The sequence below is a fragment of the Xiphophorus hellerii genome, chromosome 9 (assembly GCF_003331165.1).
Source record: "Xiphophorus hellerii strain 12219 chromosome 9, Xiphophorus_hellerii-4.1, whole genome shotgun sequence".
In the NCBI taxonomy this organism is placed as follows: domain Eukaryota; kingdom Metazoa; phylum Chordata; class Actinopteri; order Cyprinodontiformes; family Poeciliidae; genus Xiphophorus; species Xiphophorus hellerii.
This window is the reverse complement of record NC_045680.1, coordinates 16,113,863-16,130,351: the sequence shown is the minus strand read 5'-3', so window position 1 is coordinate 16,130,351 and position 16,489 is coordinate 16,113,863. Positions and strand designations below refer to the sequence as shown.

At 37.8% G+C, this 16,489-nt stretch overlaps 1 protein-coding gene across 3 annotated transcripts in view; it reads right to left on the bottom strand.

The window, feature by feature from the left end:
- The window catches only part of tle2b (TLE family member 2, transcriptional corepressor b), an 80,155-nt gene that overhangs the window by 23,633 nt on the left and 40,033 nt on the right, over positions 1 to 16,489 (bottom strand). For all 3 annotated transcript variants that reach the window (XM_032573250.1, XM_032573252.1, XM_032573251.1), the window contains exon 5: positions 459 to 521. In XM_032573250.1, the coding sequence (XP_032429141.1) occupies positions 459 to 521 (63 nt within the window). The remainder of the gene's footprint in view (positions 1 to 458; positions 522 to 16,489) is intronic.

Below are 16,489 nucleotides of genomic sequence, written 5' to 3'. Positions count from 1 at the left end.
TCAACATCAAACCCATGCACAATTTGCAACAGAATTGATGAGTTTGCACATTTTAAAATGGCAATTTGTTGTTCTTACCAGATACTAAAGTATAAATATATACTAAAGCATAAATGCTGAACTGCTTTTTATTTTCTTTGAATCACAAACACCAGGAGTGAAATCCACAGCATTCATTTTCTGCAGCTCCAATTTATCTGCCATTACGAGACAAAGGTAATGAGCTGTGTTTTTATCAATATGCATGCTTGCATATGTCTTAATGAGTATATCATATATATCAATTAACACCTAAATCAGAACTTGTGTTCAATCACTTCACCTTTTAACTTGCTCTACCAGGAACTACAGTACTTATTTAATTATTTTTGCCGCTGATAGACCTTACAGGTTTTTTTGTTTTTTATTTGTGGGCATATTTTGTGCGCCCGTGTGTAAGTGTGTCTGGCAGCACTTACCTCCTGAGAGAGGAAAGGGATGATCTGAGCACAGATGGCACTGAGACGCTTGACGATTTCTGCCTGCGACAGAGGGAAAGAGAGACCGACAGAGAGAGAAAATCGTGTCACATATTGTAAAGGTGGAAAATACACAGTAAACGTTGAGCAAACCATGTACCTCAACAGCACATTAAGGCTTTTGTTTGCATTCAAACACTTTCTTAATGAGGTATCGGAGCTGGGAACCTCTGTGAAAGACACTGAAGGAGGTGTTGCAGTGAAGAACCAGGATAGAGACCACATTAAAGCACCTGTCAGCGTCGGGTCTTTTAGCGCTTTCACACTCTCATTATGCTCACTAATGCAGTCCCATCTACTTCAGGTTTCCTCCGTCTCTCATTCCTTTTACCACTTCCCTCTCGGCACATGGTTCAAAAAAGAAATGTAGCATTTACTATGTTTTATAAGCCGAGTTCCTTTTTAAAGTTCTGTTCTGTCTTGGTTGGAAAATATTGAAGAATTATTTTAGCCATTTTTCTTTTAGGTAGGTGAGGCTAAAATAAACATATTTGATTGTGAAAGATTATAAAGTTTTACGACCTACAAAAGCAGAGGTAAGATAATGTTTTCTTTATTTTTTCTTTTTATACTTTAGCTTCATAAGCTAGCCAATATGTATCCTGGCTATGGCAACATTTTGGAAATTAAAAAGAAATTAGCTACATAGCCATAATGAATTAACCTGCATTAAAAAAAAACTCAAGGTTTGATTGTCGATCAAATGATCAAATTCAGCTTCACTTCACTGCAGATGAAAACAGAGGGAAGTGAAACTGGAAGGTTTCAACCAACAAAAAGCACCACGTGTTAGATGTAGATGTATTTTGTACTTTACAAATGCAAAATAAATCTTTTTTGAATATATTTGTCTATGATACACAGAGTTGGACACACCTCACAAAATGTAGGAGAAAATTTAGAAATTTTGTACAAGTCTAACCTCTTTGTATGTCATCTTCCAGTACATCAAAAAAAAAAAAAAAACATTCATTTTATGTGTTTGTGCATCTTGTATGCAAACATTTAAAAAGCAAACTGATGATGCAACATTAGTGCATGGTCCAAGTCTGATCCCAGGTGAAAAGTTTTTGTTTTTCTTGTTAGTCTTTGCTCTTCCAGGTATCTGCTAATTCAGTCCCTTTGGAAGCTTTTGTCATGTTTGTAATTTTCATTTCTAATATCCATGTTATATAGTATATTTACAGGAACCATCTTGGTTGATTTAGAATGACTGACAGCAAAATCATAAATAAGTGACCAAGATCAATAAATGGCAGCTGTGAGAAGTCCACAGCCTCCACTTGAATAATGCAATGCAGTGCAAAGATTTCCATTGTGTTGTATTTGAGTGAGAGAGAAGCAATTATAATCAGTTATTTAGAATATTGATTTTTAAATTTGATAATTAAGAAGTCTAATGAGAATCAAGAAATAATTTAGAAATGTGTCTGAATGGTTAAAAAGTCGATGATCAAAGTATAGGTTTGCTCTCCAACTTTAAAAATGCATTACAATGTGTTCAACACTGTTACTACTACCAATAATGATAATAATAAATCATTTTGTCATATTACCCTGTCCTTCCACCCATCCATTCACACACATGGTAAAAAGCACTGCACTCCTACAAATCCAGCTGCCTACATTCATTTTATTACAGCTCACAGTAACACATAAATACAAACACACTCTCCCTGGTTGTGTCTCACACACACACTGAACCTCTGCGGTGTGTCTAATTCTATCTGTCTGAGTGCCCTCAGCCTCATTTTGTTCTCTTCTTCACTCAGCCGTTCTCTCTTTCTCCACAGCAGCTCTCACACTGAGCCATTATTACCCTATTCATCCTCTTTCTCCCATCCCTCTCCCCCATATCTCTCTCTCTCTCTCCCCACCGCTTGCAACCTTCGCCTTCTATTCTCCCGTCTTTTTACTTTTCTGTATCATTTTCTGTTCCTACAGTATAATTTTTCCATCCTTTTCGTCACTTGCCCTTTCTCTTCCTCCACATCATCAGTTGCTCTTATAATTTTTTTGTCCCCCTTACATCGCTGTCACACTTTTCCTCCAGCTACCCATGCTGCTTTTTCCCTCCTCTGCCCTCTTTCCTCCACTATCTCCCAACTACTTGAGGATGTTGGATACAGAAAGCAGTAAAGGAAGCATCTGAGTGCAACCGAAAGAGTGACAGGGTCGCAAAAAGACTGAAGCACACAGACAATCAGCCAACCTGTCAGCGGCGGCTCCTCTGATCACGACATCAGAAAGGAGCCGTCACCAGAAACACAACTCTGTTCCATCACATCTGACATATGTCACCGTATGCACGTGGAGGTAGGTGACTGTCCCTCAGCTCTTCTGCGTATTTGTTCAAACAGCAAGCACAAAGCACGTCTGACCACAAAGATGGAAGTGAAAGTGAGAAAGAGGAACCTCGCAGACAATGAATTACATTTTACAACATGGAATAGATTACTGTGGCCGCTGCCGGTGTGGGAGATCTGCACTACTCTTAAGCCAAAGCAATCATCTTCATGCATTCAAGTGCTAGCTGCTTGACAATACTGTACCCTGCTTTACGCCAATCTCTTTCATAAGCCTGCAGCAGAAAATAAAACAAGTAGACAATAGGCATGGGTGTTAGATTCTCGTCATATTGTCCTGGAAAACCCAGGGCTTCGCAGCATCCTCAGAGAAATGTATAACAAAACAAACATTTCCTTTATTTAAAACAGAAAACCAACAATTATCACTAGTACCACTAAAATATTATAGCATTTTGATTATTACATGCATGCATTCATTTACTGTTATTTTGTTTTTGAAAATAAATAAATAAATAAATAAATAAATAAATAAATAAATAAATAAATAAATTCTGGAGCTCTGGAAAAAAAAATTAAGAGACCACTGCACTGAACCCCGTTGAAAACCTCATGGTTTTTCCACCAAATATCAATTTCTGAACTCTTCCTGAGTGAAAACTTTTTTTTTTTTTGCATTATTTAAGATCTGAAAGCAGTGCATAATTTTTGCTACTTTGACTATTTCTCATTTTCTGCAAATAAATACTACATTTTTGCTTGGAATTTCAGAGACATGTTGTCATTAGTTCATAGAATAAAAGATTGATGTTCACTTTACTCAAACATACAACTATTAAAAGTAAAATCAGAGAAACTGATCATTTTAAGTGGTCTTTTAATTCTTTCCAGATATTTACGTATATTTATTTCAGTTAAGGATGAAATGACCTAAAATTAAATTTCTAAAGAAAGCATTTAAAAATACCACAGAGTCTTAAATATTTGAGTGATTTTTATGCATCAGCGGCTTTTCGAAGCAACAGTCCACAGTGAGTGTGCAGCTACACACGTGTAACATGAAAAGTAAACAACCCAGTTACATGAGGAACTGTGATTTTGACCTGCTGATGGCAGTAAGAATAAAGCATTCTTTAGCCTAGTCTTGTATTTCACTCTGCTGCCCCCCTGGGTGGAAGTGGATTTACTTTTTACTCGTAGCTGGCGGACTCCTTGAAGATGGAGGCTGCTCCCCTGTGGACTTTGCATTTTCAGATGATCTGCAGCAGCACAGTGGAGTCTTGGTGATCTTTCAGTCATCTCTACCACCCTCAGCAGGCATCTGCCATCCCACATTTGTACACAGTCAGTGCTCTCCACAATGTATTGAGTTGAATATTATAGCCTTTGCACTTCTGCTCATTATAAAGCAACAGTAGGAGAGAAAGAAGTGGCTATTAGCTGATTAACTACTCAGGTTATCTGATTGGGTTGAGCTAGTTAACGGCTAGTTAACAAACATGTTGCTTGTAGCTGCTTTCAAAAGATCATTATTTCATTAGGAATGACGCCCGGCACTCTTTTTTATTTCACTATGACCAACTGCGGTTTTCATGAATAAAATGATTTGAAAACAACCCAGTCTGTTTTTTTTTATTTGTGGCTAAGAGGAAAAAGTGTGGTAGCCTTCTTTTAGCCAGCTGACCAGAAGTGTGCAACAGATGAGGAGAGTTACAGTGGAAAACCTCCATTACTCTTATTGACTCGATAACTGCTTCGTTTAGTTCCTAAAATCTATCACCATTTGGTTTTCTCTTTTTAAATGCACCAGATTTTCTCCTACTAAACAACAAGCTGTCCTCGGACCACAGACGGCTTCCTCTAATGACATCAGTCAGCTGTGACCAGGAAAAAACAGAAAAAAGTTCAGGGCAGGGCTGATGCTGGACAGTATGTGCAAAGCAATCAGAGCTGGTAGCTGGAGCCATTTACATCACTGGTTTTGACTTTGAAAGCTGTTCTAATAAAGTTAGCTGAATGGAAACAAGCTACAAACGGCAGAAATTTGAAATGCTCCAAATGATCAGCTATATTCCTCTCTGTAGCCACTTCCTCTGTGACGCTTCGCTGTGAGAGGAGTCACTAAAGCACAACTCCCACTTTGCATTCCCGTTTGTTTTTTTCCCTTATTCTCCTTTTCTTTCAAAACTGTGGAAATGTTCCTTCATATATTTAGTTGTAGCAGACATTGGTAATCATGGTGTGGAAGCAAAAGGAGCAGCACACATTCCCCTTATTAATGTAAATGTTGTGAAACATTTACATGAGTTACTATTTCTACTAAGCAGGAAGGTTCCTTAAAATCCAATTTAAGAATCCCCTTCCCTAATATGTTTGTTCAAGTTGTTTTCCATGGGTTATACCATATTAAATTAAGATTAAATAAATAAAATCAACAACCTGAATGAAAAAAAAAAGTTTACGATTGTTTATAAAAAAAAGATCCTCACATTTTATCCAACAATAAAAAAATATGACATGCTGTTTAATTCTATTGTTTCAATTTTTAATCTTCATAGAATCAAAATGAAATTATTTCAGAGGAAGGCAAATATGGATTGTTATTTCCCTGCTAGTTCAGTTTTACTGTTGCTGCGAACTAAAAGTATAAAACAGCCAAAAATAACAAAAAAAAATAAAATAAAAAAATGAAACTATTCTGTGCCGGGGTGAGTCAGTCTGAGCTGAAGCAGGTGTCAGAAACAACACATCACAGTCTCATTCTACAGCCGGCCAAAGCACTGCCACCAGGGAGCACTGGCAGAGATTGGCCGGATGGAGGGATGCCTGAATGGGTAGGTACAAAGCAGGAGAGAGAAACTCGTCAATAAAACACCTGAGGGCAGATATATGCTGCCAGCTGGCCTGGAAACAGATAGTGACAGAGTGAGAGAGAGGCTCAACATGAAACAGATCAAATATAGGTGAGAGAGGGAGAGCTCTTCAACTAGAAGGAAAAATTGGAAAGATTTTTGAGAATTCAGACAAATAAACAGGAAGAGAGGTGAAAGAGAAAGCTAAGAAATGAAATTAGGACCTTTTCTAGATTCTATGGTGAATATTTGGCCCTCATAACCTCAACAAATGGGCTCCATGTAAGACAGTGTCAGCATGCTTAGGCTTGCCATCTCATCAGATCCCTGACAGGATGATAATCAGAAGGGAGGAAAACATTAAAGTGATCACACAGCCTTGTTGCTGCATAATAATGCAACCAGACATAAACAGATTAAATACCTAAACTACTTTCAGCAATTGTGTTCTCAGGATTAATGAGGTGATTCGTGCACCTTCTTCAGAAGCTCTGGTTTCGTTTCACAGTTCAGACTCTTGGCGCTCCTCCTGGAGTCTGTTGTGTCTTTTGTCATTACTGGCTCAGGCAAGCCTGAAGAGGATGTTGCAGGAATAGAAGATACTTCTAAACTACATTGAAGATAGAATAATAATCATATAAACTCTGAACTAAGGAAAACAAGTTGCAATCTCAGCAATTAAACAGATAAAACGGTGAATGTATGATGTAAACTGTGCAACACAAGGATTAAATTGTGTTTTCCAAGATTGGCAACTTCATTCTTAAAGTCAAGTCTGAAAACCTCAGAAATTAGCTTTATTTGAACCAAACACCAGAAGAAGCAGAAGCGGCGTGCTTTCTGTCCTCCTCACCAGATACATCAAATCTACCACCAGAAATAAACAGTTTCAAACTGATTAAAACTGAGCACACTTCATCTTTCATAACTTTTTAATTCCATTCCCACTGACTCTACCTTACTTCCTCAAAGATTCCCCCACGAGTTGATGCTGACAGGCGACATGAAGCAACGTGTCCACAGGAGACGTTTGTGCATGAACGTGTGGAGTGTATGTTTGTGTTTGGGGCTGGATCGTTCCTGTGTGAGCATACTGTTTGTGTTCCCACATACAGGATTCACTGGATGTGAGAACACCGAGTAATATTAAAACAAATACAGGAGATTATGACTCGCAGAAACAAGATGGAGTAAATCAGTTTTCCCTAATCACATGGCGGTATGTGCTTTTATGAGCAGCAATGCCTTTTTTTTTTTGCTGCCAAATGTGGTTGCTTAGTATGATTGCTAGCTCTGACAAAGAAAATTAATTCAGACATTAAAACTAAAGGTCAGTGATGTCAAGAAAAAGAAAAGCACTCCTTGGCTTAATATTTAGAAAGGAGAAATAATAACCTCAGTAAAGGTTTTACTCTTTCATACATTCAAGGAATAAGACGTGGACTTAGTCCCATAGATCTCATTTTAAATCTTACCTGCAAGTGTAACCCAAAACCTAATTTACTGAGTTTGCCAAGATAGTTAAGAGCCACCCTAACTAAAACAAAGCAAAATAAAGTGAAATAAACCACTATTCTGCTTAAAAAATTTTTATCCTGTAAAATTATGATCAGGACTGGTCAGACATCCAGCAGATGATAAAGTAAGATGTTCTATCAGTATGTTGAACACAACTTTTAAACAGTCATGTTTAATATAAAACTAAGCAAAATGTTTGCTTCATACAGCCCCCACAGTTTAAATTTCCCCAGGTGTAATTGATCAACTTACCGCAACCCGTTGCTACACACTGAAGGTCAGCTGTCTGAAGGAAGTCTACCACAACTATCTTGCTTAAAAGAAGAAAAGGGATCAAATCTATATTTCAATAATGACTTCAGCTCCAAACGGTTACATAAGCAAGGTAAAGGTAAAGACACCCTGAGGTGATGAGACGGGCCCCAGGCTAACTTTAACTAGCATCTTTATGAAACCTGAAATCCTGACGTAGACGGTATCATTTTGTACCTGAGAAAAGTCAGATGTAAAACAACCAAAACTCTGGAGAGACCAAATTAGCAGAAGTGTTTAGTGAGAAAAAAATAAAATAAAAGTAAGTCATATCATTTCCGTTGTGCATCACAGAGACTGATCAAAAGAGGTGGAAGATTTGTTACGTGTTGTCTGGACGACTTGTCAACATGACAAATCAATTCAACCACAAAGTGATCTATAAGCAGCCGACACAAAAAGCCGACTGGATGCAGTCGTATTTTGCCACCATTTGAATAAATGTACAGGATGTTTGAATAACTGCACTGTGTTTTTAATGCTCATTGTGTTGAGAGGGACATGACAGGCTAATTTACATTTGTTGAAATCTAAGTATCTGGTTAGTGTTATTTTTTTTTCATATTTAAGGATCAACTTACTACCTGAGATGCAAAGTTTAATGCTACGAAAGGAGTAAATTATTAGATAATTATTAGGGAGAAACTAGGTCATGCTTCTGCCTGGCCAGCAGTGATTTAAGTAAATCTTTTTCACTGTAGACAGAACATCTGCAGAGCATGGCATGAGATTAATTAATGCCACCATTGAATAGCACTTGGTACATCTATGACTTCTCAGAGTTGTGATGCTCGTGGCGTTGAATTTGTTAATAAGTCTACAACATGAGTGTTAGTCTGGCTGCAGATCAACCTGTGTATGCTACCGTGTCAACTTCATATGCAAGAAAAGTATCTCCTTAGAGCTGCTTCCTGTAGTACAAAAACAAAGCAGATACCCAACATTGTCATAGGGGCAAGAGGATCATAAAGATACAAACACAACACAGGAGTATGTTTTCCCCGATATTAAAGTGAGCTTCAGTTTGAACGGCAGGAAAGCCTCTCCTCTGTTAAAGTGCAGCTTTGTACTTGGTACCAGAGTGTGACGGCGAGCAACAGTGGCCGCGTTCATCCTGCCAATGTGGCTCGGCAAATCTAAATGTGATGAGCGTGGGCCGAGATTGGCACGGCGGGAGGAAGATGGTGCCCAGTGTGCTCAGGCACTGCCAGCTGTGCCAGCCTCAGAGTCCCATTATAGCCGAGGGAGCCAGTTTTATCTGTGTATGTGGATGTCAGAGATACCCGTCTACTCACACTGTTTTGTTTGCAACGGAAATCTCTGCCATCACTTTTAGCTCACATTAAGGCCGTATTCCCAGCACCTATCTTTTGAAGTTGCTGGTCTGGATCCTTGTGTGGAAGCTGGCAGTAAGACTGAACAATGGCTGAGGAAAACAATTTTAATGTGCAAATGCAGAAAAACCTAGCTGCAATGGAGAAACCCAGAGGAAAACATTTCAAAATCAGGAAAGGACTTTAAAAAAGCAAAGCATTGCACACAAAATCAATTTTACCTTGGCATCACTATGCAAAATAAATTTTGTTGTAACAACGGGGCTGATTGTAACCTTAGCAGCTACTTTACATGACTTGTCAGTAATTGGTGAATGCATTATTGTTTCGTTTTCCTCCCGTCTCTTTCATTGTGCTATTTTTTTTAATAGAACCAAGGCGTGCTCCATAAATTGTCTTGTTTTGCCTTATTTTCATTTTCTACCTCACATTTAAATAAGGTTTTTTAGTTGCAGATTTGTTACACCTCAAACAAAGAATGACCAGCTGCTTGAAATCTGCCTTTTATTCTAACAATAAGAGCAAATTAGGGCTTTTCAAAAAGAGGATGGGGGGCATAAAGCAACAGAAAATAAAAAGGTGCATTTCAGACAGAAAGTGATGAGGAGCTCTTCAGCGATGTGTGATTTAAGAAAGGAAGTTAGTTATTTGAACATGAAAAAATATGATCTAGTATGAATTAGATCACAACCTTTAAATAGTTAGACTATTCAAGGCATATTTCAAACTCAAAACACTTCAAATTAAATTATTGGAGAATCCGCGGATGTTTTTTTTTTCCTTTTAGCTACAGCTATGGAAAAAGTCAGCAGCTGTGTCAATCTGCTTGATAATAGTAAGCACATAAGTCTAATGAATGGCATTCAGCACAAATGTCATTCAAGAAAATCAGTAAGAACTTGTGTAACATAATCAGATTATTTTTTATTTGTTTTTCTGTATTTTTTATTAATTCTGTCTACACATGGCATTTCATGATTTTGCACCCTCACACACACTTATTTTGCATTATTTCCCAAAAGAGGAAGTCAATACTTAAAAGCCTTAAAACTGTATTATTCCTGTTGACCAGAAGGGGGCAACTGTTCCAATTAAGAAAAGTAAAAAAGCATTTTCTATCCAGTTTTTTTCTTCTGCAACTTACACTAATATAGCACAAGCTCTAGGTGTGTTTTGGTGGCTCATTTAACACTTTTTCTTCATTTTTGTCTGTTTCTATTTGTCAAGATTCAGACTGTGCACATGAAGCTCTGGTCCTTGTTGAGCTGTTTGCGGCTGAATCTATAGATGAAGCTTAGCTCATCGCTTCAGCTGAACACACACAGAATGAAACTGAATATTTCCTGCAACAGGCTGTTCAGATTTTCTTAGCTACCAAAAGAAATGAATCATGACAATTATTACTGAATTATAACTGAAGCTGCGTTGCTGCAACCTGCGTCCTGCAACACATTAGCAGCCAGCAGTCTGGACGTTCTGACACAATGGCACTGCAAGCTAATCCCTGGTATGAATGACATTAAAATATTGCCCAATGTCCTTCAAGACAATATAACAATTTTTTATTGACCGTCCTCAGAGTTTTTACTTCTCTGTAGCAATGGAGTTAAAGCAGCTAAAAATGGTTATTTACATAACCAGAGACCATTTTTTTCAGATCTTTAAATTTTTGAAAATGAAGGGATTGTTATGATTATATTGTTCTGTTTAAAGAGTAAAAGCTGATGTTTCCACATGGTATTTAAATCATATTTGCACTGCAAAAAGCTATTGTAAGAATACAGTTATGCTTCAATTATCCATAAAACACACAAAATAATTTTCTTTTATTGTTGTTTTGGATGTTTTCTCTGTGCATCGTTGCTGTTACATGAAAAACAAAAACCATTTAATTAAATATTTTTGAAAAACATCATTAATAAAACGAGGGTGTTTTTTATTTGCAAATCTTTTAAATTCATCTTTGGTAGAAGTAGCTTATAAACTCCAAAATAAATACATTTTTATTGAGGGGAAAAAAATACACTTTTGATATTTTTTGAATTCACTGCTTAGGATGGATTTTGGTCATTGTCATTCTCGATCTTGCAATGCATCATGGTCTTTATTCCTTGTGCACCCTTCACATTAGCCACTTCAGTGCTAATTAGAGCGCTGTCCCCTTTGTGAACAGTCTCAGGTAAATATTTGTACCCAGTGATGTACTAATCATCCTCTGATTTGGGGTCCAGACACAGAGCTGTTCAATGAGAATAACCCTCCCTGTTTCCTCTCTTTCAGGACCTCACCACATCCTCCCCCAAGTCCCCCAACTTCCTCTTTTTTCTCCACGCCATCAGCCCTCCTGCTTTTTCCATTCTGTTGGCTCATTTTCCTCCTCCACGGTATCTCTGTCTTCCTTACTCTGTGTCCTCTCGCTCTGTTTTCCCTTGGTGCACTTGGCCTTGCTCTTTTGCTCTTGCTTTCTCTCTGCCCTCCTTCTTATTCTCTCTCATTTCTCTCTGCTTCGTACTGCATCTATCTGCCCTGCCTTTCCCTAATAGTCTCCCTCTACCTCTTTTTTCTTCTTTTGCTCGCTCTTGCTTTTTTTTTTTCTTCTCAGCTCCCTCGCTCTCTCTCTACTCTCTGGGCAGCGTGCCAGCTCCTCTTCCCTGGCGTTGAACCAACTTCCCTCCTCCACTCCTATTCCACGCCTCCTCCTCCCACCACCCTCCCTTCCTCTATCCCCCTTGCCTCTGATTGATGGCCCCTCTATTCGGGAAGGAGAGGAAGGGAACGAGAGGAAAAGAAAGATGAAAAAAGAGCTACAAAGCACAAAGACGTATACAGAGTCACACAAAGTCACACATCCATACATACCCAGCATTGTGCTAACCAAATGCTCTTCTCTGCACATAGAAGCGACCACAAACAGTTGTGCACACAGCTCTCTTGGTAAAAGGGCACACAGAAAAATCCACCCAAACAGAGCAGGGATGACAACACACACAGCGCAAGCTCCCTCCCAGCATGAAACCGACGGCCGCATGAGCACTTCCTCTGACACATGAACACACAAAGATGCCAATTCAACCTCCTCCAGTGCATAAGCAACACAACAGAGATAAAATACAGCTCACTTCTAGATTCCAAATACAAACTCATTCATGCATTTACAAAGACACATATGTGGGTTCAAGGACGCAGATGCATGATCCACACATAGGTGTCTGTAGTACACAGGTTCATATTAAACACATTCAGACACCAATGTCTAGGGATGTTAATATACGTTACTAAATCTGTGACTCACTTTGTGCTCTAGTTTCATTGGTTTTTCTGCTTGTAGCTCTTCTTCTATGATAATTTTATTTTAAAAAACTAAAGCATCACTTAGATTTCCATTTCCCAGCTCCTCAGCCTGTATTGACCAATTCTATTCATCCTCAAACTTATTGTTCTACAAATGTATACAGATAATGAGTAGCAAGCTTGTGGAAGTGGCTGCACAGTGTGCTCGAGTATGAAAGCATTCCAACATCATGCAAAAGAATACAAAATTGTGCCAATCAATGTGATACTATGCTGTTCATGCCGCCAACAGAGCTGAAAGTAAAGTGATGTTTGCGCACAATATGGGGCATTTCAGCACCATTAATTATTGCTGCTTTAATGCTGCAGGCCAGGGACGCCCAAGATGAGTCCTCTAGAGCTCCTGTCATTCACCGTTGCTGCAGGCAGATTGTTTTTTAGAACATTTTTTAGAAGACTGAATGCTTCAAGTCATTTAGCAGGATAATTTAGATGGAAAAAGCCAAAGAAAGATAGTACTGAGGATTCACAAACTAAACACAAAGGTGAGCTTTGCTATGGCTAACCTCTGTAGCAAAAGTAGAGGCTTTGTCCAACATTTATTCTCAATTCATATAGCAGAGAGGTATATCAAAAAGTAACTCATGAGTAAGGAGCAGATATGAAAAAGCTTTGCTGGTCAAGGTAAGAACGCACAGTGACCAGACATTAGGATGCTTTAGTAACATATAAGCTGTAATTTTACAGAAGTCAGGTGTCTGGGTCTCTTTCTCCCACTACACCCCATAGTTATTGTGTCTGATTTACTGCCAATCATATCACATAATATTATGATATAATATTCTTACCACAAAACTGACAAAAGGAAAAAAGTTAAATATAGGAAATATGCAACTTATAAAGAATTTAAAAAAAATACTAAACTGTTCAACACAATGTGCAAATCCAATGATTTTGCTTTATCAGAGTAAGAGAAATGGTTAATAAATATGATTTAGTCTCAAAAATGTGAATTGGATGATTATTAATTCATTTTGCAACAAACATATTTTGCAAATAAAATAGTTAAACACATTAAGCACACAAACACGCACCCACATGCAAAACAGATAAAACAATAAATACAGTCTGAAGCTCCTCTGTCACAGTTAAAAGCTATTTAACTAAAACATTCCATGAGAATGTAATTATTTTTTCCTTTCTCATCTCATATTTTCCTTTATTCTTCCATGGTTCATATTTCCAAACTTATTTCCTAAAATTCTGAGATTTTATCCAACTCTGTTCATACTCTCTCTATCTCTATATGGCCCATTATTCACAACTGAGCTCCAAAGAGTTTGAACAGGGGGAGAGACATCAAAGCCACACACACATACACACGCAGACCCAGCACAGATGCTGCAACATGTGCAGAGAGAGACTGCATACACCACTGATCAGAGAGAGTGCAAACACACACAAGCAAACATATTTAACGTGCTGTGACCTCTCCAAAGCCTGCTCTAGTTGACCCACATGTGCACTATGCTCTTAATCCGTCCCTCTAAATAAAATTAGTTAAAATAAAACATCCAATCAAAACCACAGGATTACGGACATAGTGGCTTCTGAGAATGGTAGAAAAAAATCTGGTGGAAGACATGGAAAAAAAGAGTAGAGTGTGACCAGAGAGATAGAGAGAGAGAGACAGAGAGAGAGAGGAGCCAAATCTCTTTATGAAGCAAAGCAGTGAGTTGAAACTGAAGGCATGTTACTTGCATGTGCCAGGGATTCAGGTCACAACTTCACCCAAACATACCCAAGCTTCCAAGCACACTCACACCTGTGTACAAAAACACATGCATAAAAAGGCCAGACAGCTCTGGCTAATTAGGCAGGCAGTTGGATAAGCACCTGCACACACAAGGTTTTTTTTTTTTTTTTCTGCAATGCAACTAGATAAACAACTTCTCATGTGATCATCTTCGTCTGCTTGTACTCTCTCTTTATCGTACCCAGTCCCTTCTTTTTGTTTTATAACTATTTGTTCATTTCTCTGTTTACTATCTCCCTTATATTCTTTAAATTCAAAGTGCTAATCACAGCTTTTCCCTGGCCAACAGAAGCACACATGCATGCACACCCCCACACCCCTACATGTGTGTCCTCGTCCTCATATGTGTGGTTGGTGAAATGAAAGGAGGGAACAGGAAGGAAGGACAGCCAGCTGCTTCATCTGTCCTCAGGAGTCCACAGGGGAAACAATCTGGCTGCAGAGCATCCTGACTGTCAAACACAGCCTCCTTTAATATCTTGCCTACACTCCATGAACTGCACCAAATATATCTTAACATATACATTTTTGCACATATCCAAGAGTTTATGTAAATTTAGATAAATGGAAATAATATCTTGTCTACAACATTTCTTAAACTAAGTAGTCTGCCGCTTCCAAGGTTTTTATCTAAAAGGTTTAAAATGAGTAGAAATCAACTTAACCCAAGGGCAAACTGACACATTTCATTAATGGGATACACTCTTTCACAGCATTCCCATTGTTTAACATGTTTGCAAAATTCTGTCCAGGGAACTTAAAAGACATATCTGACCTCACAAGCACATTTGACCGCTTTATAGAGACAAGCGACGTTATCAACAAATACCGAACATTACATTTATAGGCTAAGCTAATTGACTACATCTGTCGTAAAATGGGCTTATGCTTACATAAAAATGAAAACATTAACTGTTGGGTATAATACAGGATTGCAAAGGCAGTAATGACATGTAATGACAATTTGTCAAGCAAATACACCCAGTGCAGTCCTTGGTGCAGAAACAGACTGAGCTGAGAGATACAGTACATTGATCTGATGCAGAACTTTGTTTCTTGTGTTTAAATCATTGAATGCATTTAGACAGCCAACATGAAGACAGACACAGCACACTCAGATAAAAGGAAAATCCCTGCCATAATTTTACCGCAGTGTTCAGGTGAATGATGCAAGCTGTAAGCCACTTCAGTTCAATTTAAATAGTTTGAGAGCTCTTATTTCAGTCAATTGAATCACGTATGCAGCAGCAGAGATGCATTTAAAGCATGCAGGATAGCGGGGTCTGAAGACCGAATGTTGAGTTAATTTGGTGTATTTTTACCAAAGGAAACTAATAAAATTATGGTTATTGCTATGTACATGCTCATCCAGGAGAGGTGAATCTGCTGGGTTTTGAGAGTTGATTAATAAACAGATCTTGCTGCACTGATTGATTACTAGAATTCATTAGAATGCACGTGTGATTAACTTGAAATAACTTTTTTTGTAAAGCACCTCAAGACAAGATTTGTTGTGAATAGGTGTTATAATGGTAGCCTATACTGATTTGAATTATTGTCAAAAACATTCGTGTAGTATTTTTGCCACAGGGAACACCACTGTTGATTCATGGATTTAAATCTTGTGAGCTACTTTATACATCTGAAACAAGCAGGACACACCTCCTTGGTGAAGAAAGATGATTAAAAAGTTAACTTTTGCAATTGCTTAAATCATTTAGATACAGAAAAAATAATCCTTACAAGAAAAAGGAACCACTTAACATAGTTTAAAATTCATTACCAAGTATTGTGATTTATGAAGTGTAGAACATTGTTTTTTACGTACTTACCAAAGACCCATATTATTTGGGGTTTTAGCATATTTGTTCTTTCTCATATCCTACCTGCTAATTAAGCAACAATGTTTTTGTCTTTTTCAATTTTTCTAATAAAACAAAGATCTTTAAGTTTGCATCTTCAGCCATCTATCTGGAAAAAAAAGACAACCTAAAAATCAGATGTTTGTTCTTGTTTTCTACCTCTTTTTTATTTTAACATGTTTAACTGACAGGCAAAACAATAGCAAATAAAAAAAATGCCCTATTCTTTTAAATTTGTCAACTTACATGAACCCAGCTTTTAACCACACCAACCCAGCATTATATTCTAACTTAAAAAATTCCTCCCACAAAACTGAAATTACTGTCAAAGCTCAGTACTACACCACATTCAAAGCATGTGTCAAAAAGTCAATCATGTAAGCTTAATTACCACTTTTAAGTTTGAGATGTTGATTTCAAAACAAGTCACGTATACATCTGAACACACATAACATAGTAATTATTATGACTTAGTAATACAAAGCCCACATGATGAAGTACAGGACAAAAAGTTGGTTGGGTTTATCAGAGAAATGATGGACTGATAAGTGAAAGAAACACCATGCAATGCAAAATTTGCCCAAAATTAGCTATTTTGTGTCAACAAATAATGTGTAAACGCAGTTCGGCCTCTCACTTCAGCAAACGTTATAAACTTCTCAATAATCCAAAAACATCTC